Consider the following 23,684-nt stretch of genomic DNA (forward strand, 5'->3'; position numbering starts at 1 on the left):
ATATAAAAAATAAAGTAAAAAAATAAATGTTGCCAGATCTTTAACCCTTCTAAGGGCAAACTGGAGCAGCAGACTATTATCGGCATTAAAAAGCAAAAAGAAATGTATGCATCTCAGCAGTAAATCATGAAGTCGGCCCCGTCGCCGCTCCTCTATCTCCCTGCTCTCTCATTTGTAACCACCCACTTGAACCGGAACCTTTTCTCGGGGCTCGCAGCCTTCCCTGCCGGTCTATCCCCCTGACAGCCAGCAGCAGCAGCAGCAGCAGCACCAATCCACACCGCACTGCGCGCCCGTCGCCGCTCGTCTCTGTCTGGAGCAGTATGCGTCCCGTTTTATGACGCCCGGGACAGCGGTGGCAGGACGCTCCGTTACATACATCGGCCGCTACCGGTAGAAGCGACGCATCCATCCTCCGCGGACGCCGCAGACCGACAGGACCCATGGGCGCTGCTGCGGATGCACCCTTTGCGCACTGGTGATCTATGGTGACCCGCCGTTCGGGGCTCCGGCTTCAGAGGCAAGGATCGATCGAGCCGCGCAGCCCACCCCCGGGGACGACAGGGGAGCGAGATGGGGAGCACGACCTCTTGCTGCGTGTCCGCCAGCCCCAAGCTCCGCCGAAATGCCCACTCCAGGCTGGAGTCGTACCACCAGGAGTCGGATCTGAGCAGGGAGGAGACGGGATGCAACCTGCAGCACATCAGCGACAGGGAGAACGTCGACGGTAAAACCCAAAACAAACCCAAAACATTTGCAGTGTTTAAGCTTTCACCGTGACATGTGACGACGATACGAAAGCCAACCCGCTGATAAAGTTAAATGGCGAGCCTGTGATTGGTCGAGAATGGCGTGCATTGCTTACATGGTAGTGCTTATTATAGTTTGACAGTTGGAGGTGAAAGGCGACTACGGTGACCACAGCAACCTAACGGAACCGTTACGGGCCAAGGGACACACCACAGGAAATGTCACGGGGAGGGGGGGGGGGTTGTAGTGAGGCGGTAATGTTTCCAAACACCGTACAATTCAACCCAACATCATTTTGGAAATTGTCATGAAAATGAATACAGGGGCTCGTAACATCCAGAGGACAGCAAATCGGAGCTCCATCATAAGAGCATCACAAGATAAAGGGAGCAAAAGAGCCCGTGTATGACATTAAGCCTGGTGACACTCCACTGAAGGGGCAGGAAATATCGTTCCCATTAGGGCCACCGTAGCCTTCAGAATCAGATCCCACAGTCATTCGTAAGCTTCGATGGTCACCCTCGACCTCCTCTGCCATCTCCTCTTAGAACAGCTGGAGAAACAGCTGCCGCCCCTGTTTTGCAGCCGCGCACACGGGTAAGTCGTGTGTTTGCCCTCGTTCTGCTCATTTGTCCTTGCAGACAGATATGGAGCCGCAGACAGCGTTCTGTGCGTGAGGGCAGACTCCTTTGTGCTGGTCTTTGTTTTCGGCCTGTGCATGAAAGAAACTGCAACCGCGGAACACAGTCCCCTCCATTGACACATGCTAATATGCATTACAATTGAGCCATTCACACTGGAAAGTGCCTACTAAATGGGTTGCCTATTTTCAGCCAACAGCCAGGCATCACATAGAAATGGATTTTTCTCAGAAACTGTACAAGACCCGTTTTTTTTCAGAAATTGCACAGACTCTGTGAAGTTTTGTTTTCCACCAAACACCATCAGAAAGTCTGCCCGTGTAGTTACGAGGCCAATAATATTTGGGCAAATATTTTGTAACACTACCGATATATCCACCCATTTTGTCTTTGACCGTTGGTCTTACGGGTGTACGTTGCTAATAACACTGGGTGACATCTGTAGTAGCCTCAAACGCTGGTTGCTCCTGGCTCTATACGTCCTCACACCAGGGATGCAGTGCAAGTTTCCATTTTGGGGGGGGTACAGTTGCTGCATAACGTGGGTGCGATTGTCGGACTGTCTTGCAGTTTGTTAGGTGGAAAAAAAATAAATAAATTGCGCCCAGTCACAGGAAATAATCTGAAACCAGAAGGTTTCATGGGTCTGGAAGGTCTGGATGGCATTTTGAAGTTAAAAAAAACAAAAACAAACAAAGTCTACCTCTTCTCAAAGTCTTTATTAGTAGAAAAAGAAGACGTGAACTTTGGACACGGTCTTGCCATCCTACAGTGCCAGTCTCACATGAATTAAGACTAGGCTTGATGGCAGCTTGCTGTCTCTGCCGTAGAAAGCCTTCCAGTCTCCGATATGCTGTCAAAAAGGAGCGCAGCCCTTCGACTGCACGGGGTCGGCATGGTGAAAGAGCTGCTGTCCATTGATCGGTGAGGTCATTTCCTCTGGTGCACGCCGCTTACCTCCTGTGTGCCATTTGTGGATTCTATGAACTGGAGTGCTTCATATTACAGTGGGAGGTTATACTGTTATCGTGGCTCCAGTTTCAGTGGCGGGGCCGGTGTCATATTGTTGCACAGCAAAGTGGAAGGTTTTTGTTTTTTTTCCTAAATAATATTTTGCATCATCACTTTAGTCTAGAACCAGACGCTGTCCTAACAGAGTGGGAAAACGTGACGCGAAGAAGATTCGTGGACAGAAAATTGACGTTAAGCCGACGCTTCTTGACGGGACTAAAGACAACTCGTGCTGAGAGGCCGTCTGTCTCGGCGGCGTGGTGATTGAAACCGGAGCGCGTCTAATGCGTTGGCTCTGTTACGAGTTCACAGACAGTTTGATGGAGATTAGTGGGCCTCATTAGGATCTGCACCGTCAGAAAAAAACAAACAAAACAAAAAACAAAAAAACTCTTCAACCTCCAAAGAAAAGCCCAGGGAGGCAGCTGTGAGCCTGTGGCCTGTGTCAGAGCAGATAGGAGAAAACCTCCAGGGGCAGATGATTGCCAAGCATTCACGCCTAAATTTAGAGTATGACATGCTGCTTTCAAAGACATCATCTGTTCCTGATTGAACGCACTGGCTTTTGTGCATTAAAAAGTTGGTAACACTTTAGTTAAAGTGCACTGTGATGCAATAGTATTAGATTTGGAGCCCGTCTGAGTTTGGCGCAGACCCGCAACGGGTCTGCTCCATTCAACCCATTTAGTGGTGGCCAATTTTGTCCACAGAGAGGCTGACCAGTGCCGTGGCCAAAGCAGCGGAGCAGGTCCCTACTTGAAGACACAGGGGGTTATTTTGCAATTAATTTATTAATTTTTACGTTAAAAAAAAAATGTCGTTCAATATTGAAAAATGCCCTTCACAATTCCCCAGAGCCCAAGGGGACCTCTTCAAATTGCTTGTTCTTTAAGGAAAACAGTCTAAAACCTAATATATATTCAATTTACAATGATATAAAACAGAAAAAACAGCAGAAAATCTTTACATTGCAAAGTTGGAACCGGCAAGTGTTGGACATATTTGCTTGATCAATGACTCAAACAATTAATTGATTAAGAAAATTGTTGTTCATTCATTTTCTGTTGATCAACTTATTCTTTAAATGACCAATCATTTGAAAGCTGACCCCCCCTTCACTCAAACCAAATCGCCATGACATGGTTTGGGTGGAGGGCAGGCGTACAAAGCGCACAACGGTCAGATCGGAGAGCGGGGTTTGCATCCAGTCCTGCCTTATGTTTAGGCAACAAAGCACTTTGGTTAAAGTTTGGGAAAGATCATGGCTTTTTTTTATTTTCTTATTTACTTAAACCTGCTGTGCCTGAAGTCACTGTGAGCTTTTTCTGTATTAAACCAGACCAGGATCGTTCCCTAACATTAACCAAGTGGTGTGAGTGACTAAACAGAACCATTAAAAAAGATTAATAATGCTTTAGTCACTACAAATGGATATTGTACTGCAAGATCAGATATTTTGGCAGAAAACAAATACGTTGTCTGTGAACATTTTACTGAAGCATTCAGTATCAACATATTTGCAATTTGCCAAATACGCGTATCGACACCATTTACTCTTTTTGCTCATGGACAACGTCGTCCGGTAGCAGTTACGTTTCCTTCAAACCGCATTTTATGGTGTTGTTTAGTTGTATACAGACGTCATTTCTAGGAGACAGCATTGGCCAGGTTGTTCTTAGCCTGGTAGTCTGACGCATCCGCCGTTTTGTTTTCACTTCATTATTCAGTGTGAACTTCTGTTTATGTTTGTCTTTTTCTGTTTGGATGGTTTGTTATTTTGCCCCAACCATCCATTGTTCAGCAGTGCGTCCGTCCTACTGACGCCACTTACAGTTGACATCGAAGCTGGCTAGCCAGCTAGCTAGGAGCAGCTAACCCAATGCTAATGCTTCTAATGTTGGCCGCATACCGCGCCGATTTAAGAGTTGTTATCTCCCGCAACAACTGCGGCGATCTCATCCAAATTTGTGGCAGTCATTTGGAAGTTGTTCTGTCACTGTTTTTCTGGATCTAGTACAGAAAGATGCTGTCGTCATTCTTAATAGGTTTGACTTTTTTTTTTTACTGGAAAAACAATCAAACAGCCATTAAGGATGAAATTACCAAACTGATCTGAGTTGCGGAGGTCTGGAGACAAAGAAATTGTATTCTTGCTCTTAGCAGCACTGCAAATGCTAAGTATTGAGCCACTGTGCCACGTAGATAAACATTTCATTCAGTTTAATGAGTTTGCAAACCTAATAAAGTAATTCAATTCAGCATAACATATTTGTTTCCAAAATTTGTTAAATTTTTGTCATATTTTGTTTATTATAATTATCATACACTCAAAATGCACTAACATTGTCTTATAAATCCATAGGGACACTACAAGTAACTAACTAAGTCACCAAAAGTAAGTTACCGAAAGTTACAGGTTGCCTAAAAGTGAATTTTTGTTTTGTTTTAAATACAGGAACTGCAAAGTAGATTGCCGATGTAAAAAGGTCGTGTGAGGATGTACGGTACTGAGAGTACTGCCTTGGGTTTGGTCACAGTCTTACAAGCTGCTTAGTAGGGAATTAATATTTCTTGATTGGACAAGCTGTCACACATTATAAGGATTACAAGGTTCAAGGAGTCGTGGGAAACCTGGAGAGACTAGAATTTGAAAATTGTTGCTCTCCTTGCCTGGAAATGTCGTCACAAAAGGTGCAGTGGTATTTAAGTCAGTCATTCATAATTAAACCTTCAACAGATTAACCTTTAGAATCCCGGTGAGTAGAACGTGTTATGTTGGTATCGAGAATTTGTTTTCCGTGGTGGGAAACCTTAACTGTAACACCATCCTCAGACATTCAGTTTGACTGAAACGTCAGTGTAACAAGTTGTCTGTGCCCGTGTGGGCCGTTGTGTCACTTGGGGGATTTTAGTCTTGGAGCCGTAAAATGACCTCCCAACATCCTCTCTTTTTAAGGGCAGATAATCGCTTTACCACATAACTCAATCATCTCACTGGCGTAGGGCCTTGAAGCCTGTCCAGAGCCAAACCCTTGGCTTAGAGCTTCAGCAAAGAGTTCAGTTTGGGAGAATGAAGGCTTTTGCTGTTTTGCATGGCTCTCATATTTTATTTTGAAATGAAATGTTTATTTTGGAGAGACAGATTTTGTCAGTATGTATAATCATCCTTTGCAGCTATTGGGGGTTAAGTGGTTTGGTGAAGATCCTTTAGAAATAGGCGTTCTGTTTTTCACGCCCACATCTTTGCTCACAAGCCCTCTTGCTAAATATTAGACTAATGCCCCTGCAACAAATATCGTGGCAGCGTGTTAATAAATATAAGATTTAGTATCGGAAAAGGTAGAACACATCTGAGTTTGCTTTACTGTCAGTTTACTAGAGACAATCTGAGATGAATGTAAACAAAAAGGGTAGTCCCACTACCAAAATTCAAAACTCAAGATTAGAAACTGTTAGAAATCTTTTAGTATAAGGACTCACACCAGATAGCAACCAAATTTAAGTCATTTATGCTTTGGTGATGTTTTGAGAAGTTTTTTTTATATTGGTAATGCCACTAGTTATAATCAGCAAGTCTATGTAACGTTTGCTGAACGACAGCCAGGAATGACAGTCATAGAATAATGGAACGTGCAAAAATAGGGAAACTGTAGAAGAACTTTCAAGCCATGGAACTGAGTCAGAAATGTCAGTTACACTCTAATACCTATCTGAAGTCTGCTAATATTGAGTGTGAAAATTCATTCCCGTAACGTAAATGCTGTGTCGACTCACACAATATACTGTGGTAAAGGAGAAATTGGGTATATGGAGACACACCAACGCCGATGACTACCCTCCCTGGAGGTGGAAGATGGAGGGGGAGAGAGAGAGAGCGAGAGAAGGAGAGACATGGACAAAGCCATCATATGATCTGCCTCTCTTTGACAAAGCCCGCTGTGTTTCTCTCTCAAGATGACAGTTGTTTCTGTGAGGCATCATGAGTCAGCTGATGGTCGTATATTTAGGTACAGTGTATGGAGGGGTGGAAGGAAACTGGCTTCTCCGGCGCTTTAGAGCCAAACTTGGGTGGTTTAGCCAACCCTACGTTGGGATAGCTTCTTAGTCATTTGGATTGAGAGCTGGCAAATGTCAAACCTAGAGCTGAGCTGAAAGCTGATGCTGCTGGCTGGAAGTCGGGTTGTTTTGCTTCAAAAGCTTGTCAGTAAATATACCATGTAATATAATGTTGAGGTTCTGTGCTCTCATTGGGGCATAACAATACTTTAAAATGCTGTTTTACTGATGTGTACGTGCACGTATTGTGATCTCCGAATGATGGATCTTATTTTTCAACCGACGTCTTTGTTCGTTCCCCTCTTCACTGGGTTGAGTGCACTTGGGAAGTAAATAGTGAGATATCTACGATCACATTTTTGGATTTTGCATAATAGATTGAGAGTGGCCAGGCTGCGGCGCGAACAGTGGAAATGTAAAACCGGTGACTCAAAGTTACCGGCCTCTTTGTTCTCACTTAGTTTTCTCCTAACCTCCGTTGCCTGTACTCTTCTAAAACATGCCTCATTTTGACGTTATACCAAAGACATACTGTCCTATACACAATCCTCAGCAGCCTGTCACTGGCTTAGCTGCAATCTCAGATAATTGTACTGTGCCGTTACCTTGGGATGTAACTTGCAATGTTGGGGAACTGTTCTGATGTAGTAACTGTAGCTTGTTTTTTTTTTTTTTTTTTTAACTTTTTTAAAACTTTTTTTTAAAGCCTTTAAGTTTAAATGACTGCAGTCCAGAGGACCATGAAAGACACTGGTTTCAGACTCAGAAAAACAGGCCTCAAAAGGCAAGGCAGTAGAGCATATAACAGCGTTTACTTGGTCTACTTCAGGCTAACAGCCAATTCTAGGCTTTGGCAGAAGCTGCAAACAAATCGGAGGGGCAAAGTCAAGGCAGTGGTCAAAAAAACAAGCAGGAAAAGGGACAAAGGCTGAAAAACTACTGCAACATAGCTGGCACAGGAGTAAGTGTGGGCTTGGGGGGGGTATATCCCTGCACTAATGTTTAATAGGGAGCAGGTGTGTAGACAGGTGACTGGTCAGGTGATGGGTCAGGGCAGGAAATAACCAGTGGGCACGCGAGGAATAGCACGGTCTGAAAATGAGGTTTGGGATGCATTGCAAGGCGAGCGAGCATCCAGGAAATTCAGCTGCTGGCAGGTCCGGGCGGTGGGGTAAGCCCAACGTAGGGAACCATCAGAAAAACCAGGAGGAAAGAGGGATGAAGCAGCTCCTCCTGCTTGAAAACATAAACACACACACACTCACAAACTTTGTTCATTGTCTCGTTCACCCTCGCCTCAGTTTTTTTTTTCCAAGTTCCGCGGCTCGTCATCTGCTCAGAACAACCTTTCGGATCATGTGCGCTCATCCCCTTTCAATGATTATCACAGCAAGAGGACTCAGGATACACAAACTGTGTGCTGCAAGTGTGGCAGAGGACTGTAAACTGAGAATACAGAGGTAATCAGTGAGGAATGTACAGTATGCGAGTCCTTTGAGCTAATCAGGTCTCTGAGGAATGATTGGCTTTAAATGAGGTAAAAAAAAAAAAAGGGGGGGGGGGGTCTAATCACACTTCTTCATATCCGTGTTGGACAGTTGAACGTTTGGCCCAGGGAGAGTAAAGTAATATAACGCAGTTTTGCCGAAGTAGCACAAAACATCCAATTCTTTCCACTGTCTAAGCTACATCAAGTCCCATTACTATTTTTATAACAGCAGCAGCAGCAGCAGCAGCAGCAGCAGCAGTCATGCGTTTCACCAGGGACAGATGACTGGCTCAGCTCTGCATGTTGGCTGGGCGGAAAACAGCTCAATTAAAGGTAGCGGCGGAAAACACCCGAATCGATGTCCAGAAACCAGAAGATCGTGACCTATTCTTTCCTTCTCCTTTGATTGTAATAGATTAGTCCTCTCCGGGTCAGGATATTCACAGGGGAGGCTCCTTGTTTGATTTATTGACTACTAATGAGAGACTGGTTTACTCCGAGGTCTGCACCAAGAGCGCCTCGTCCCACTAATTATCACTTCAGAGAGGCACGTCGGCTTTGAGCCGCCGAGGCAGAGAAGACTTTTAGCACAAGCTGATTTGCATTAATGAGGACCAGATTTTGCAGGACCGTGTCAGGTCTCATCACAACCAGAAGCCACTACCAGACCGACACAGCTGAATATGTGTCATCTGACTTGGCCTTGTGATCCTCCTCCCAGCCGGGGTCAACCGCTGGTTGAACACCCATCAGCCCAGTGCACGCATGCAGTATTCATACTTTCCTACATGGCTGATGTGGAATCTATTTTTACTGTCACTCCCCACTACATTCAGTCCAAATCAAGAGAAACTGAAAAGCCGAGGTGCTGCTCCTGTTGTTTGTTTGGTTTGTTTTTGCAATTCTCCACTGCTGTCGCTCTTCACTCCAAATGAAGATGACAAAAAGTGAAAAAGCAAAAAAAACAAAAACCTTGAATCCTTCACTGCACACAGCTAATGCTTATCATCTTAATCTTTAAAAATAAAAAAAAAAGAGAGGAACTGGAGAAAAAAAAAAATAAAAAAAAAATGTAATCTGATTGGATTCTGTCACGTTCATCATGGAAAAAAAAAAAACTTTTTGATTTTTTTTTTTATTTTTTTATTTTTTGGTTTTTTGGTTTAATGCCTGAAACCTTCTACACGAAGCTCCAAACGGAAGGACACACACTGCCTGACGAGGCAGGCTGTCACTGAGCGCACCGCCTCCTCGGATCAGTCTCTCACACGCCCCGCGCTTGCCGGTGGACATAATCAGCTGCTTGTGTAATTGGCTCAACAGAGACGTTCCCACCAGGTCGATGGAATAATTAATACAACGCAGCCGATCAGTCCGTCCATTGTGTTTGCTCCAGGTTTAGAAAGGAGTCGTCGGGGTCTGGTGGGATAACAGCAATACTCCTACAATAGTTTTTACAAAAAACGATTAAAACTATTAAATCCCCCATTTAATACTTAAAACTGTGTTTAAGTTTCATTATTTCTTCCTTTTTTACGAAAATGTTCTCACAGGTTTAGTGATATAATGGAATCTTTTAAATAAAATGTAAAATAAAGCAGCTTCTTTATAAGCAGATTGTGGTGCATTTTTCAGGTCCACGACGCATATTGTGACTTTTTGATAGTAGAAGAGGTAATAATGAAATGGTAGAAGCGTTAGTACTGGTATTGCTGTGGTGACGGTTACAGCTGTTGCCGCAGTGGCGTTAACAGCACTATCAAAAGCAGCAGTCATAGCGGCGGTAGTAATATTAGTAATAGTGGCGGTGGCAGCAGTAGGGTTGGTTGTAAATAATTAGTTGTGGTAGCAGTGAAATCATTGTGGTCGCAGCATTTCAGTATCACAAGCATATTAGACTCAGTAGCTTTGGCAACAGTGATAGTGGTGCGATTGTGTGTGTGTGTGTGCGCGTGTTGGTGTGTGTGTGTGTGTGTGTGTGTGTGTGTGTGTGTGTTGGTGTGTGGGTGTCTAAGTGTAAGAGTTTGATAAGTGCTCTCCCGCGGAACTTTCTCTTCCAGGAATACGGGGCCGTGTGCATGTGTGTACAGGTCTGTTCGGTTTATTTAACCCAGTCTGCTACCACTCCTGGCCAATGGTCAGTGTGTGTGTGTGTATCTATCTGTGTGTGTGTGTGTGTGTGTGTGTGTGTGCGTGCATGCGTGTGTGTTGAAACACTATGAGGAGGGTGAAGGTAACGTCCTCCTGTTGTTTTCACGGGGACACGATAATGGAAATGGAACGAACGCTGAACCACTAGCAGCAGGCCTGACCAGTCGACCTGATTTTTTTTTTTTTAAACTGACATCATTAAACTCCTACTTACCTAAATTTATTCATATTACGATATTCAGAACATAAATCATCTGAATCCTGTACAGCAACATCAACCAATGGAACCTAACCAGAAGTCCAGGATCTCTTAACTGGTCATACTTTAATTAATCAGGGTAAACATATAAGAAGTCAACCCCCCCATGAAAAAAGAAAAATCATGAACTTGTTGTTTATTCTTGTTTATCATTTTCTAGATAAATGTGACAGTTTATTGTGTTATAGAGTTCAGGTCGCATCATTCAGCCCGGTTACACACGAAAATCCCCCGTACTGTAGTTGAAATATGGTACAGGTCTCTTTTTTTTTTTTTTTCAAAGCGATTTCCACTTCACTTACTTTCAACATTAGAGACATTCACATGTAGCACGTTTTTCAAAGGAACCCACACTCTCCTCTAATGCGAACCCTGCAGAGATCAACGCGCATGACTGAACAGCGACCATCTTCACCGACGGCATGGGAGCGACCCAGGGTTCATACTACCACAGACTCCAACAATAACACTGGGATAACGGCCATACGGGTGCACACCGTAGATGTAAGTCGAGCTGTTTTCAGAGGCTGAGCTGCCCTTGTGGTGGATAATCCCAGTGGGGAGAAGCCTAATAAATACAGTACAAAAAAGAACCGTATCTACATTTTTGAATAAATAACACAGTACATTGCAACACTTGTTTTTTGGATTAAATTGTTACCATAATAGCTGTCTAACCCAGAAAGTTAGGCTAGCTTGAACTCTCAAAGACAACTGGTTCAACACAAGATACTACAGAGGAGCCAACAGTACGAGTGTCAGAGGCACAGCGCTTATGAAGATGTTATGGCTAATGTGTTAGGTAACAGTTGCCCACTTGCGCATCCGGCACTCAGAACAGTTTGGGGTTGTGTCTGAGTCCACCTAATGGATGTCAGTCCCAGTAGTCACTCTCCTTTTAGCTCTGTTTTGGTTTGCTGGGGGAAAAAAAAGGAAAGAAACCTCGGGCTTTAAGCTGCTAAAAGGTCCGTTTTCTTCAGCTAGCCGTTCGCTTGGCCGCTCGGCCATTTTGGTGTCCGAAGGGAGCCGTGGCTTGTCTGAGCTCGGAAAGGTGACGGGACTGGCCTTTATATACAGGCGGTTGTTGAGAGCTGCGAGGATCGGTGGTACAGTCTGTGGGAAGTACATTTCAAAAGCAATGAGCTGAGGCAGACTCAGTGGTAAAATTAAAAGCATTGCTTAATGAGGGAAGCTTTAAGTGGACAGATTTAGTCTTGTCTGGGAGAAATGGCATTTTTTTTTTTTTTTTTTGGGCCTGCAGGCTTCTGCTCCACCCGAGCCTTTTGGCCATTGAAGAAAATAGTGGATCCTTTGTTGTTCTTTGCAATGTCAAGACTCAGTTTTTCATGATGTGAAAATTTAACAAAACCCCGAAGGACGCTTGACTGTCAGGCGTGAATTGGAGACACGGGTGGGATGGATGTGTCCTCGGAACGAAACAGACTGCGGTAACTGATAGACAGCACGGCGTTGCTGAGACTGCCACATGCGAGGATATACTGCTGCTTATTGCTCTGACGGCGACGCAGCGAGATGCTTGGAGGGAGCGGACTACCACCCAAACACCCGACTACCGTGACGGAAACACGGTCGTGCAATCATGGATTGGGCTTTTGAGAGCAGGGTGCGCCTGTTGTTAATTCATTATGTAAGAGCGGTAAGGCAGACCGGTTGGTTTGGCAGCTGACAGGGTAGCCGGGCTTCTCCTGTTTCACCGCGCAGGTGCCGACGGCAAGTCTTCTTTAAAGTTTACTTTAGGCGGTGAATATCGCATGTCAACGCTCGATACCAGCTGCCGTGCATCCTGGGAATTCCTCCAGGTAGGACCCCTAGTAGCTCGGCTCCAGTCAGATTCACTCAGAGGTGCTTCAATCGATCAGCTGAGTCGAAAATGCTTCACAGGGCGTAGAGGACGAGGCACGTTTATGTGTAAATAGAACCTTTCAAACGTAGAAACCATTCAAAGAGTTTGACATACATACGAGGTGTGGCACTGTAGTGAATTAACCTTTGGAAACAAAGGAGAGGAAACAAACAGGTTTGTTAGGGCATGCCTGTTACGTAGCTTCACATCATGAATTTGCGTGACGTGATATTGAAAGGTCTGATGAAAGAATCGGGCAGTAAAAAGTAAATGAAATAATACCGTTATTACAGTTGTTTATTCTCTTATCTTCTATTGTAGACTCAAGTGACTGTGACGGTATGTGAATTAGACTGACTGTTGTCAGACACGTGTCACATGTTTGACACGTCAGTGACACCTCCACTGTGTGTGTGTGTGTGTGTGTGTGTGTGTGTGTGTGTGTGTGTGTGTGTGTGTGTGTCTGCTTGTTTCATGCCATTTGATGTATCCCGGCATGGTCCTCCAAATAACCCCCAATATAAACAAACTGCGACAGGGGGATTATTTGTGATATTGGCCCTTTTTTTTTTTCATTATCATGTGGCTCCTTACCAGATATAATCCATTGAAAGGAAGCAACGGCTCACTGTTATTTTTCTACAAACTCCATCTGTGGACACACTGTAAAAGTAGATCCGTGTCTGTAATCGTTGAAACACCTGTAGCTGTAGTGCAAAGATGTGTTTTGGAATTTGTGACCACGGAGACATGACCACAACAGATATCAAATGTCAGACTGACTGATTTCACCAGTCAGTACCTTTGGGTTGCATTAAGATACGGTTTGGTGGATCATTCAAAACAGACCAGTTTGCTCCATTGGTCGGTCAACAGGAAATCCCTTTTGTTTATGTTCTCAACCCCATGAGGTCAGTGATCTGACCCACCGAGAACCAGCCCAGCTAGCGTTAAAGCCCCTAATTCGTAAAATGTGTTGAAATCCGCCAGACCCAGTGATACTCCTGATTACTGTTGCATAAGGTGCTAACCTGACACAAGTCTAATCCAGGCTCAGTCCGCTCAGCCCGGAGGGCTGCTGACCGCGCTCGGTCAGAACTAATCAGACGTACAGTTTGTGTTCCTGACAACAGCAGGAGGGGGGAGAGGGTTTGGATGCTGCGGTGCAACCAGGGGGAACAGGGTTTGACAAACCTGACCCAGAAGTACGTTATTAGGGAACATGTGGATGATAAAACAGAGAATAATTTAGGAGAACCCTTCACTAACAAGGAGTATCAATCAAATATTCATCAGCAGGTGTGTCAGATGGCTGCCTCTGGCAGGATCCCTGTCTTCGGGGCCGCGTTACTGACAGTTTCACGGGACTACGTCCTCATATCAAGCTGGAGTACGCACACATTCTCATACTGCACACTGTCGCCTGCGTTTGGGTCCAAAAGGCTGAAACCAGTGCGGTGTCATATGACAGATCTGCGTGCAATCCCGCTGCCGTCAAGGTGCACACAAGGTTTTTGTTTTAACACAGGGTGACCAGATCGAAAGCGAGCAGTTTGGGAATTATCATCATGACTCAAGTGAGTTTTGTGGGCCCTGAAAGTAATGAAATGTTATTTTGCAGATCTGGAAAGCTGAATCAAGCCTGCAGGGCGGTCTGGTGTTTAGAAAAACGGCCCATTCTTCTTGGAAAAAGGATTGTTATCATACTTCCTGTTGGCGAACAGCAAAGTTATCCTCATTCTAATTCCCCGCAATCCGTCGTCCCACGGCAGCTGCTGTCACGGAGACAGACGACCGGTGGCGCTGCTCTTCCAGCGCTGACGTTGTAATCAAGTAGCACGGATCTTGATCTGGCTCTGGTACAGTCATATTGTGGGAGTCAGAACGTTTGGCGATGCAGACATTTTTTAAAGGCCGCTTTTGAAAATACCTCCCTCGATGGAGCGCACCACTGGATTTCATCTTTGAAATGCAAAGTTCGGGATGTGAGCGGAAAACACCAAGGCTCTCCTGTTGTTTAGAAGTACGCTGCTCTCTTTTCTGAGGGATCTCAGTGGAAACTTTCTTTTAGCGCAGTTAAGAGTACATCAGTGTTTTGAACACCACAACCATCTTTTTAAATACCGTGTTCTGTTTGAGTGCTGCCTGTGAAAAAGGCGGCTCAGTTAGGGGAGAAAGTAGCATTTACGGGTGATTATCAACCAGCGTTATCTCTGTTATCAAGTGGCTGCTGGTATTTACAAGGCACTTTGGCGCGTGTGGTGGCGGCACATATTTTGAGAGCGCTTCCCTCGCGCTTTACAAGACGCGTCTACGGCTCCTGTAGCCACGATGCGGACCAGAGTAGCTCCGGTTGGGGGGCCATGAATCATGCCCGGATCCGTCTGTGAGTAAAGAGGAAGAAAAACGTAAGCTTACAGCCACAACACACATGTGGGAAACAACGAGAAAATACAATATAATCTGTGACTGGAGAAAACATCTGAATGTTGAACCTGAAATAGTCAGCATCAAAATTTCAAGAATCCTGATTCTGTAGACAAACAGTCATTACAGGAAAAGATCTCACATTTGTTACCTTGTCTTTTTATGATAAATTAAGCTTTTTTTTGTTGCAAATCACTTCCGAACCGGTACTGATCAACAATCCCAACAGCCCTGTACAGAACATGGTCGTTATTTGCTGCGTTGCCTTGCATGCATGAGCTATGGCTGCACTTGCACTGAAGGAACATTTAAGATGCCAGCAGCTGTAACGTGTCTCAGGTTGTCGTCGCCACTTCACAAAGTGACCCATGCGCTTCCTGTTTTGACAGAGCTGAACATGGAATTCAATCCGTCGGACCATCCGCGGGCCAGCACCATATTCCTCAGCAAATCCCAGAATGAGGGTAAGTAGCTTTGTTTCAAAGGATTTGATTGATGCATCCGTTTTTTCAATTCAATTCTAGTGAACGCATCCCACTGAAAAAAAAAGAGAAATCTCCGTCTGTCTGTCCTTCGATTTTCCTCGGCAACCGCTCGTCCGATCGACCTCAAACTCCACGCGCGTATTGGCGAGGGCCCGTGGAGGTGCAGAATCGACTGTGGCGGTTTTTTTGGGCGAACGGTTCTTGAGAAGCGTGAAAAGAGAAATATTAAACGGCAGCAGCTTAGGGGCCGGGGCGACTCTTCCACGCAGCCGATGTCATCGATTTACACGTAGCAACAGATGGCTGCGCCGGCTCGAAGCTCGGATTCCCTGGAACACAAGCTGCGGCCACAAAACCTTGCGCAGGATCATCTAAAGTGTGGGACTGTTTTGGACAGAGACCCGAGCTCTGCAAATGGTAAACGGCCCATCCCAGAGCGCTTTGTTTAAGACCAGACGCAGCGCCGGCAAGACAGCAGCGTTCTGTTTACTTTTTATCCCTACCCAGGCGTGTTAGGATTATCAACTGGTGGAACAAATCCTTTATGCACCGCTGCTGTTATGGTAACGTAACGTGCGTCGTCTAACGTTGTTACCCGGCCGCTCCGTTTCCCCTTGGGCCACGGATGACTGAGTAAAGGGCTTCAACTGACGTTAAATCCTTTGAAATCCCCCCCCCCCCGTTAGCCAGGGGGCGTTAGCCAGTGACGTTCTTCGCTGCATATGACTCCGGCGATGAAAGAGATCCATGTCAGACCCATTACAGGTTTTGAGTCAGTAAAAAATAAAAGTCAAAATACTGATTCTCCAGTTCAGGGAAAGGGTTACTAGTACACACAGGGATTCAATTAATCTGCACTCGCTTACCAGCTTATTATATACACCTCGATAAGAATAATGCAGTTTAATACAACAGGCCTGGAATAAATCCTCCCTGGATGAGGATTATAATGTTCCGTTTTTATTGAATCTGTTTAAGAGGATGTTGATTTATTTTAATGGTCTTTTTAGAGGCTGTAATTTGTGGTGCTGTTGAACTGTCCCGGGTTATACTGAGAGCCGTTCCTAATATTTTGTCGACTTTAATTCCAATAAATGGGACGGACAAGTTACTCAATAAAAACTGAGCATCGTAATCCTCATCCGGGGAGGATTAACTGAGCTGCGTCTCTGTGGGTGGCTGATGTCTGCAGTTTTTATGCGATCGGCCCGAGGCATCGGACGGAGAACTTCGGCACCCCGTTGGGGGGAGTTGATACGGGGACTGAGGAATTATTAACATGCTTCTAAGAGCCATAATCACCACGGCGTGAGATCATCGCTTGGCCGGGGGGAACAAACAGCGAGACAATACCGGCTTTGTGGTGTCGAAGTAGGCGAAAACGGCATCTGATAAATGCTTTTTCCGGTTAAATTTAATCTTTCGCATTCTACACACGTGGACAGTAGATACCGTGTTTCACCCTCCCTCTTCCTCGTGGCTTTAAGTGATAAAGCTGACGCTCTTTAAGTTTTTAAAAGTTTCTTAATCAACAAATCCCCTGAAGAAGCCAAACCAACAGTAAAAGAATGCCACTAGCAAATGTTGCGTGCATAGTCACAGCCCGATACGTGCCTTTGTGCAGCTGTGGTCCAGAAACCCCACAGTAAATAAAGTTTGGTTTTGGTCTGTTTGTGGTACGTGTTGATGATACTAAAAACGTCATATGAAACCAGCCCGATCCTTTCATTCACTGGGCCTCCAACGTTTTTGGTTTTTTTGAGCCTTTGTACTCGGGCAGCCCCCTGGTGACCCCTGCTCAGAAGTCGAGCTGTGAGCAGGTCAACCGAAGACTGAAACGGTTTCATTTAGGTCCGTTTTTAAAGCCCCGGGGAGGCAAAGCTCCCTGGTATTTTGCGAGAGAAAAATCAAAACATGTGAGAGAGAATAACGTGAATGTAATTTTGTGTCGCAGCAATGTTTTCTCCTCCTGTCTCGTTAATAATTGCGAAGCCCCCTCCCACGCATCTTACGAGCCCCAGGTGGGTCACAAACAGGGGAGCAGACACAGAGAAAACAGCCATATTTGAGCGTGCAGCAGTTACCAGGTTGCTGCTGACATTGCCGATGCTCTTTCGCATGTTCTCTTGATTAAAATTTTGCATGAAATCAGCGAAGGCTGATAACCGCTGCTGAAGTATGGATACATTTGGAAATGTCGTCACTTTAGGAGAATCGGTGACTCTGCTGCAAATGCAATAAGGTTTTTTGGCTCCTCTCTTTTCAGAGGTGCCGTACAGGAGTGGTGAGTAGTCGTGAGTGTGACTTTGTCTCCCCCTAGTGGTGCAACAGCACCTTTTCCTCTCTCTATCGAAACTCCCTGTTTATTTCTACTCTAACCCTCCCTTTAACTCTCACTCCTCAATAATTAGAACAAAATGCTTTTTTTTTAAATTTTTTGTGACTTGCAATTAACATTGTGAAGTGTGTTTTGCTTCTGGCGATAACAGCGTCTGCTACCGGTTGCTAACTGCTGGGTTTTGCACTCGTCTTGCAGCTGCTGTCAGTGCAGAGGACATTAAATTTATTGACGAACCTGTCTTTCTTTCTGTAGTGCAAGAAAAACGAAAGAGCCTCTTCATCAATAATGTGAGTGTGCACCTTTTTCTGTTTCTCTCCCCAAAGTTAACCCGTGTTACTTCACACTCTTTGTTAAAATAGCCCATTAAACCACACATTTTCCAGCGATCCCTTGCTTTGAGTAAAAATCAGCTTTGTGTTACTTTGAATAAATCACATGCCTTAAGACAGAGAAAGCTGAAAATGTAAAACCGTGACATCCGTAGGTCTCGTGTCCCCCTGTGCGTGAAAAGCAGGCATGCTTTATGTGGGTCAGGCGAAAACATGTACACTCTAAGTAACAGTCACTGTGTGTTCCTGTGTGTGTGTGTGTGTGTGTGTGTGTGTGTGTGTGTGTGTGTGTGTGTGTGTGTGTGTGTGCTGGTAGCATGGAACGCTGAGGCGGAAATGCAGCTCCTGCTCCACCATCTTCCTCGACGACAACACAGTCAGCCAGCCCAACCTCAAATACACCATCAAATGGTCAGAAGCTGACAGCGGCGCACAAACAGCACAACTGAAGATAAACAGTTTGTCCGTCCTGTTTCCCCGTCACTCACATCAACATCTGCATTGTTTTTTCTTTTACAGCGTAGCGCTGGCGATTTACTACCATATAAAAAACAGGTGAGCATTCTCAGTCAACGTTCAGCACTCACAGTCGACATCTGGGCGCCTGATGACGGAAATTTCTGTAAAGGCAGAAGCTCTGCTTATTTTCTTTGTGTCAGAGTGTTCAAACCTGCACTCCGGTCTCGGGTTTGTGACGTAGATGTGGACTTTGAGTTCAGTCAGTCAAAATTCATTTAATGAAAATGTGAATTGAGCGATGTAACGGACAGTTTGGATTGTGCCGTTTTGTCCGTCTACAGTATTTTGTTTTACCTAAGTGTGTCTCTTTGCGTTTCACACTGTCAGCATCGTATCAGTAACCTGGTATTTCCTGAGCATTCGTAGATTTACTCTCCGGAAGCAGTAAATGTGGTGTCAACCCACGGAATGGCCAAATCAACCGAGTAACTGCTTTGTCTCACTCCAGGGACACAGATGGAGGAATACTGCTGGATATATTCGATGAAAAGCTTCACCCTCTCTCAGTAAGATTTCCAGCTTCAGTCATTTTCTTTTTTCTTGTTAGAACCTGAGTTTGCATGTTTTAATTTCTCTTTCCCTTTATGAAACACCTCTTTGGTTTTAATCCCCTTCACCCTTCTCCGTTCCCACCCCTCTTGCTCCCGTCGGCGGTCGTCCCCTTCCCTTCTCTGACCTTGCTCCCATCACCGTTTCATTCCCCACTTTTCCTTTTTATTTATCTTCATTTGTCCCGTCTCTGCTTCCAGCTTCTCTCAAAATGTTCTTTTCCTCGTTTGTGCCCCCCCCCTCCCCTCAGCCCTACCTGTTTTCTCCCTTCCTTTCTGGGCATCGCATCTTCCCCCGCCTCTCTTTGACCTCTCTCCTCCCTTCTTCCAGAAATCGGAGGTGCCGCTGGACTACAACCGGCACGATCCAGAGCAGAAGCAGATCTACCGGTTCGTCAGGACGTTGTTCAGCGCTGCTCAGCTCACGGCTGAGTGCGCCATCGTCACACTGGTAGGATTTCTACCGTGTCTTCATCCCGGGGGCCCATGAGAAATATGGAAACGAATAAAAAGAAAAAAAAAATATTGCCAAGTCTTTTTTTTTTTTTTTTCAGAAAGCTTTCGAACGGAAGTAAGAAGAAGTCGACTGTGCCCACACACACACACACACACACACACACACACACACACACACACACACACACACACACACACACACAGACAGTTTCTGTACAGGCCCCGGGGGAAATTTCACCCTGATGCACTGAGACAAGCCAGGGATGTGTGTAAATCCGACTGTGCATCCAAAATCCCACGTTGTCTGTGTGTGATGGCGTGACTCAGAACGCAGGGTGTCACGGAGGAAACAATGATTATGTACCTCCTGACATCACGGAGCGCGGCATGAAAATAAATTAGTGAGACAGATTAGACCGTCCACCTATTTTGAGAGCGTCACGATGCCGAGGGATCCAGACTTGTAACCGCCGCCGGCCTTTTTCACAGCTTTGGAAAAATGTTTTTGCTCTGTCCGCCACTTTCGTGCCCCGCGTTCAGTGAGGTCTCCCCTATCCGTGTTGCTGTGCAGGTCTACCTGGAGAGGCTCCTGACCTACGCAGAGATTGACATCTGTCCGGGGAACTGGAAGAGGATTGTTCTGGGTGCTATCCTGCTGGCCTCCAAGGTCTGGGATGACCAGGCTGTCTGGAATGTCGACTACTGCCAGATCCTCAAGGATATCACCGTGGAGGACATGTGAGTGTCGGGCGGGAAGGTTGCGGGAATATTAGATACTTGTACTAAGGTTAATACGACCTTTATCTATCTCTCTTGTGAGGGACATTTAGTTTAGGACTTTGATTCGGGATTACAAATCATGGTAGGATTAGATTTGAATTTAGTTTAATATGGACAAAAAGGTTCATGAAGATGAATCCCTCACAACGATAAACTTGTTTTCCATCATAATCTAATATCACAATCCCAGAGAAGAAGACTAAAAACGATGGGTTTTAGGTACGGATGGTTCTGAATCCCAGGGCAGGATCAGATGAAACGGGGGAAAGGCCCTCAAGGCCTCAGCAATGCCCAGCTCCCACGCTTTGTTTGGATAAGAAGCCTTGTGATATTCTGTGTCTGCTCCGGGGTTTGTGAGTCCAGAGGGACCTAGTTTTTATCGTGAAAGTCCTTCGCTCAGTCCGGTGATGCAGAAATGTCACGGATCCTCTCAACAGGAACGAACTGGAGCGCCAGTTCCTGGAGCTGTTGCAGTTCAACATCAACGTGCCGTCCAGTGTCTATGCCAAGTATTACTTTGACCTGCGATCGCTTTCGGAGTCCAACAACCTCAGCTTTCCCCTGGAGCCGCTCAGCAGGGACAAGGCCCAAAAACTAGAGGTCAGAGGCTTCCGTTCAGCTGACCGTCCACCCAGTCTTTTATCTCTCTCCTTTTTTTTTTTTTTTATCTTTGTGTTCTTATTTTTCTTTTCACGGTTCATTTTCGATTTTTCCCACTTATTTAGTCATTTGCCCTTAAAATTGAATCCACGGCTATTCTAAGCTTCTATGTGTAGGTTTTAAAATGTCTCACTTAAAAGAAAAAGACACTGTGATAGATCGCAATTCACGCTTCTATTTGCTTTTTTTTTTTTTTTCTCAGTGCAGCTAAATCCAATCTAAATAACCATAGGACCCTCCGAAGTTTTTTATTTGAATGCAGTTTCTCCCTCGTCCTCTCTCCAGGCTATTTCCAGACTATGTGACGACAAGTACAAAGACGTGCGGAGAGCTGCCAGGAAGCGCTGGGCCAGCGCGGACAATCTATGTGGAATCAGATGGGTTCCCGCAATTCTCTCCTAACCGTGAATCCGCGGCCCTGTGCCGAACCCCGGCGTCGGGCTACAGACACTAACCGCGTCCCCCCGCTGACGGGGGGGGGGGGCAAACTCTAGAAACAGAGGTTGGTGGAAATAGACCAACGTGGTTGTGTGCTGAGTTCAAGAGCTTCATTCTGCAAACCCAGATAACACCAATAATACCAAGACCTCACACTTTCAAACTGGAGGCAACGAAACTGAAACCACATCCGTAGTTTTGGGAGATGAGGTAAACTCCGGAGAGATCTCTGACCTAACTTAACTGATGCCTTCGCAGTGCCTCAAGTCAGCATCGAAAGAAGAGAAGGGAGTTCCTGGTTGTCTTATCACCTGTGGAGAAAAGTCCAGCTTTGGACCGTAAAGGACGCCCTGGACACGACGGAGCCTTCAGACCTCTGCGGACGGCAGCGTGCGCCTGCCTTAATGTAAAGCCTCTGTGTTGAGTTTTCTGGTTTTGTCTGACTAATCTGTTTGTTTGACATTAACCTGCCTTTCAGATGGCCCTGGAACTTTACAATGAAGCACATTATTTATTTGACCTTTTTATTATTTGAACTTTTCAGCAGTTGCAGCTGCCTGGTCCCTAACTGCAGAATTTCAGAATCCCTAGCGTAGCACTGGAGTTTGTACCGATTATTTATTTCCTCTGACAGGTCTCAGAATAATAAAAGTGTCCGCAAGTTTTCTTCTCTGGAAATCTTTTTACACAAGGTTTACACTATTTGTGGTGTACCTCTTGATACTCAGGTAGTCTGCTTAGCGTGATGATTGATATTGATGCTCCTCGTTTGAGTTATGCTGAGGGTTGAAATCTAACCAGTGACAAGCAAACTGCCGACGAAAGGGGGTCGATTTCCCGCAGATCAAAGTACGGACTCTCGCCGAGCCAAGCCGAAGTCTCGATGCCCGTCAGGACTCTGAGTAGAGTCAGTGCATCTCTCTGCTGACCTCTAGTGGATATTTGAGCCCTGAGGAAAAGGCACCAATTAGAGGTTTCGGTGATTTTTAAAGAGTCAGTTCACTCGAATTCCAAAATCTTAGTGGAGCGGTGATTTCTTCCTCCACTCCACGAATGAATGGCAGTTTGCTTTTGCTGTGATGGGCAGTGACAGACATCCAAAAACACGTCAATGGGCAAATAAAACCAAAACAAACCTACGAGATGAGATACCGCCAGATGCAAGTGAGAAAATATGTCTTGGAAGGTGGCGCTGCTAATTGGACAAATATGCAGGGGTTAGTTTGCGCTTGCACAGATGTGTTTAGCGCCTCGGTTTTAGATTCAGACATACTAGTTCATCCTCAGACCAACAGAATAATCACAGCTGGGTACACAGGTCTGACAGGGACACTCTGGAGAGGATGTGAGGAGGCCACAGGGCGCTGCTTCGTTTTTATTTCCTCAGTGCTACGGAGCCCGATGACAACACAATACATCCACAGAGCATTTGGGAAACCTTAAATCCAAAAAACAAAAAAAAAAGAATCTCCAGTCTCATAGGTCTCAAGCTCAGTGGCTGCTACCGCAGTGTCTTTTTTTTCCTGGCCGACCCCTTCACAGTGCTGTCGTATTCATGAGTTAGTTTGTTCATTCATAAACCTTAAATCCGATGACAACATCCATAAGAACTCCGCGGTGGTACCACTACACAGCATTGTTAAAATCCGTCAAGCTTTCACGGGACACCACTACTTTGCTGAGGAACTGGGAACAAAGTTAACTTTTCAACAGCGGACTTAACCAAAGAAAACTGTACGAATGGGGGGGGGGTTCGCATTATAAGACATCTGTAAAGAAGCTGTCACAGGTGTGATCACCACAGTCACTAGGGTGTGACCAACAGCAGCGGCGTATCCTGGATTAAGGCACTAGCCATGGTGAACGCTCCCAATTTCCAAAAAACGGTCAGAATCGGTCAAAGGATACCAAGGAAGTGACCTAGGGTTTGATTGAGCACAAGGATAAAACATTCTTTTGGTATTTGCGTATGTCAACCAAACAGAAAGAGGAACAATATTAACCATTTTCCTGCACTTGTACTCTTTTCAATCTCAATATGAAGGTTATTTAATAAAACCCGACGGCTGAGCCAAGAACTTAATAGTCTTGAAACCTCTGACAAATTCATTCTTGTCTATCTCCATTAAGCATCTCACTTCAGTCTAATTGCTAATGGCAAACAACTGATCAGGGTTTGATTATTTTTTTTTTTAAAAACGTGTCTGAAAACTGAAGCACTACAGTTATTTTGAAAACCAACTTTGTACAGTGTATGAAGAGTTCCAAAAGTGAGACAGGTCAATTGTAAATTACTTGTGGATTTGTTGATTTGTGTTTTTAATAAAAGAAAATGCTCTTGTCCAGCGATTCTGAGTCTTTCACAACCGATTTGTAGATTTTAGACATTTTTGACATTTTTTTCATCGCACTGGCATTAAAATTGAGCTGCCATCTCACTGTCTCCCTAAAGTAATAATAATTCATTTTGATTGTCTTGT

The 23,684-nt window shown here is 45.1% G+C and overlaps 1 protein-coding gene across 4 annotated transcripts; it reads left to right on the forward strand.

Annotated features, from left to right (window-relative positions):
* The first annotated feature begins 208 nt into the window (after positions 1-208).
* LOC120798868 (cyclin-Y-like) lies at positions 209-23,545 on the forward strand. 4 transcript variants are annotated; one of them, XM_040143647.1, is made up of 11 exons: positions 209-727; positions 15,038-15,112; positions 17,400-17,417; positions 17,727-17,761; positions 18,120-18,214; positions 18,323-18,358; positions 18,771-18,828; positions 19,202-19,321; positions 19,898-20,064; positions 20,544-20,706; positions 21,052-23,545. In XM_040143647.1, exons 1-11 carry the CDS (start codon positions 574-576, stop codon positions 21,166-21,168), a joined length of 1,038 nt encoding a protein of 345 aa, XP_039999581.1. In that variant the 5' UTR covers positions 209-573; the 3' UTR covers positions 21,169-23,545. The 4 variants fall into 4 exon arrangements, with proteins under 4 accessions (XP_039999581.1, XP_039999582.1, XP_039999583.1 ...); XM_040143649.1 differs by lacking the exon at positions 209-727 and adding an exon at positions 7,235-7,629; XM_040143648.1 differs by lacking the exon at positions 17,400-17,417.
* The last annotated feature ends 139 nt before the right edge of the window (positions 23,546-23,684 follow it).

This window comes from Xiphias gladius, chromosome 14 (genome assembly GCF_016859285.1).
Source record: "Xiphias gladius isolate SHS-SW01 ecotype Sanya breed wild chromosome 14, ASM1685928v1, whole genome shotgun sequence".
Classification (NCBI taxonomy): domain Eukaryota; kingdom Metazoa; phylum Chordata; class Actinopteri; order Istiophoriformes; family Xiphiidae; genus Xiphias; species Xiphias gladius.

Excerpts from the sequence above, each read along its gene's own strand:
- LOC120798868 (XM_040143647.1), top strand. The coding sequence starts at position 574 with ATGGGGAGCACGACCTCTTGCTGCGTGTCCGCCAGCCCCAAGCTCCGC. Across the intron at positions 18,215-18,322 it reads CTCAAATACACCATCAAATG|CGTAGCGCTGGCGATTTACT; the intron begins GTCAGAAGCTGA and ends TTTCTTTTACAG. Across the intron at positions 18,829-19,201 it reads AAAAGCTTCACCCTCTCTCA|AAATCGGAGGTGCCGCTGGA; the intron begins GTAAGATTTCCA and ends CCCTTCTTCCAG.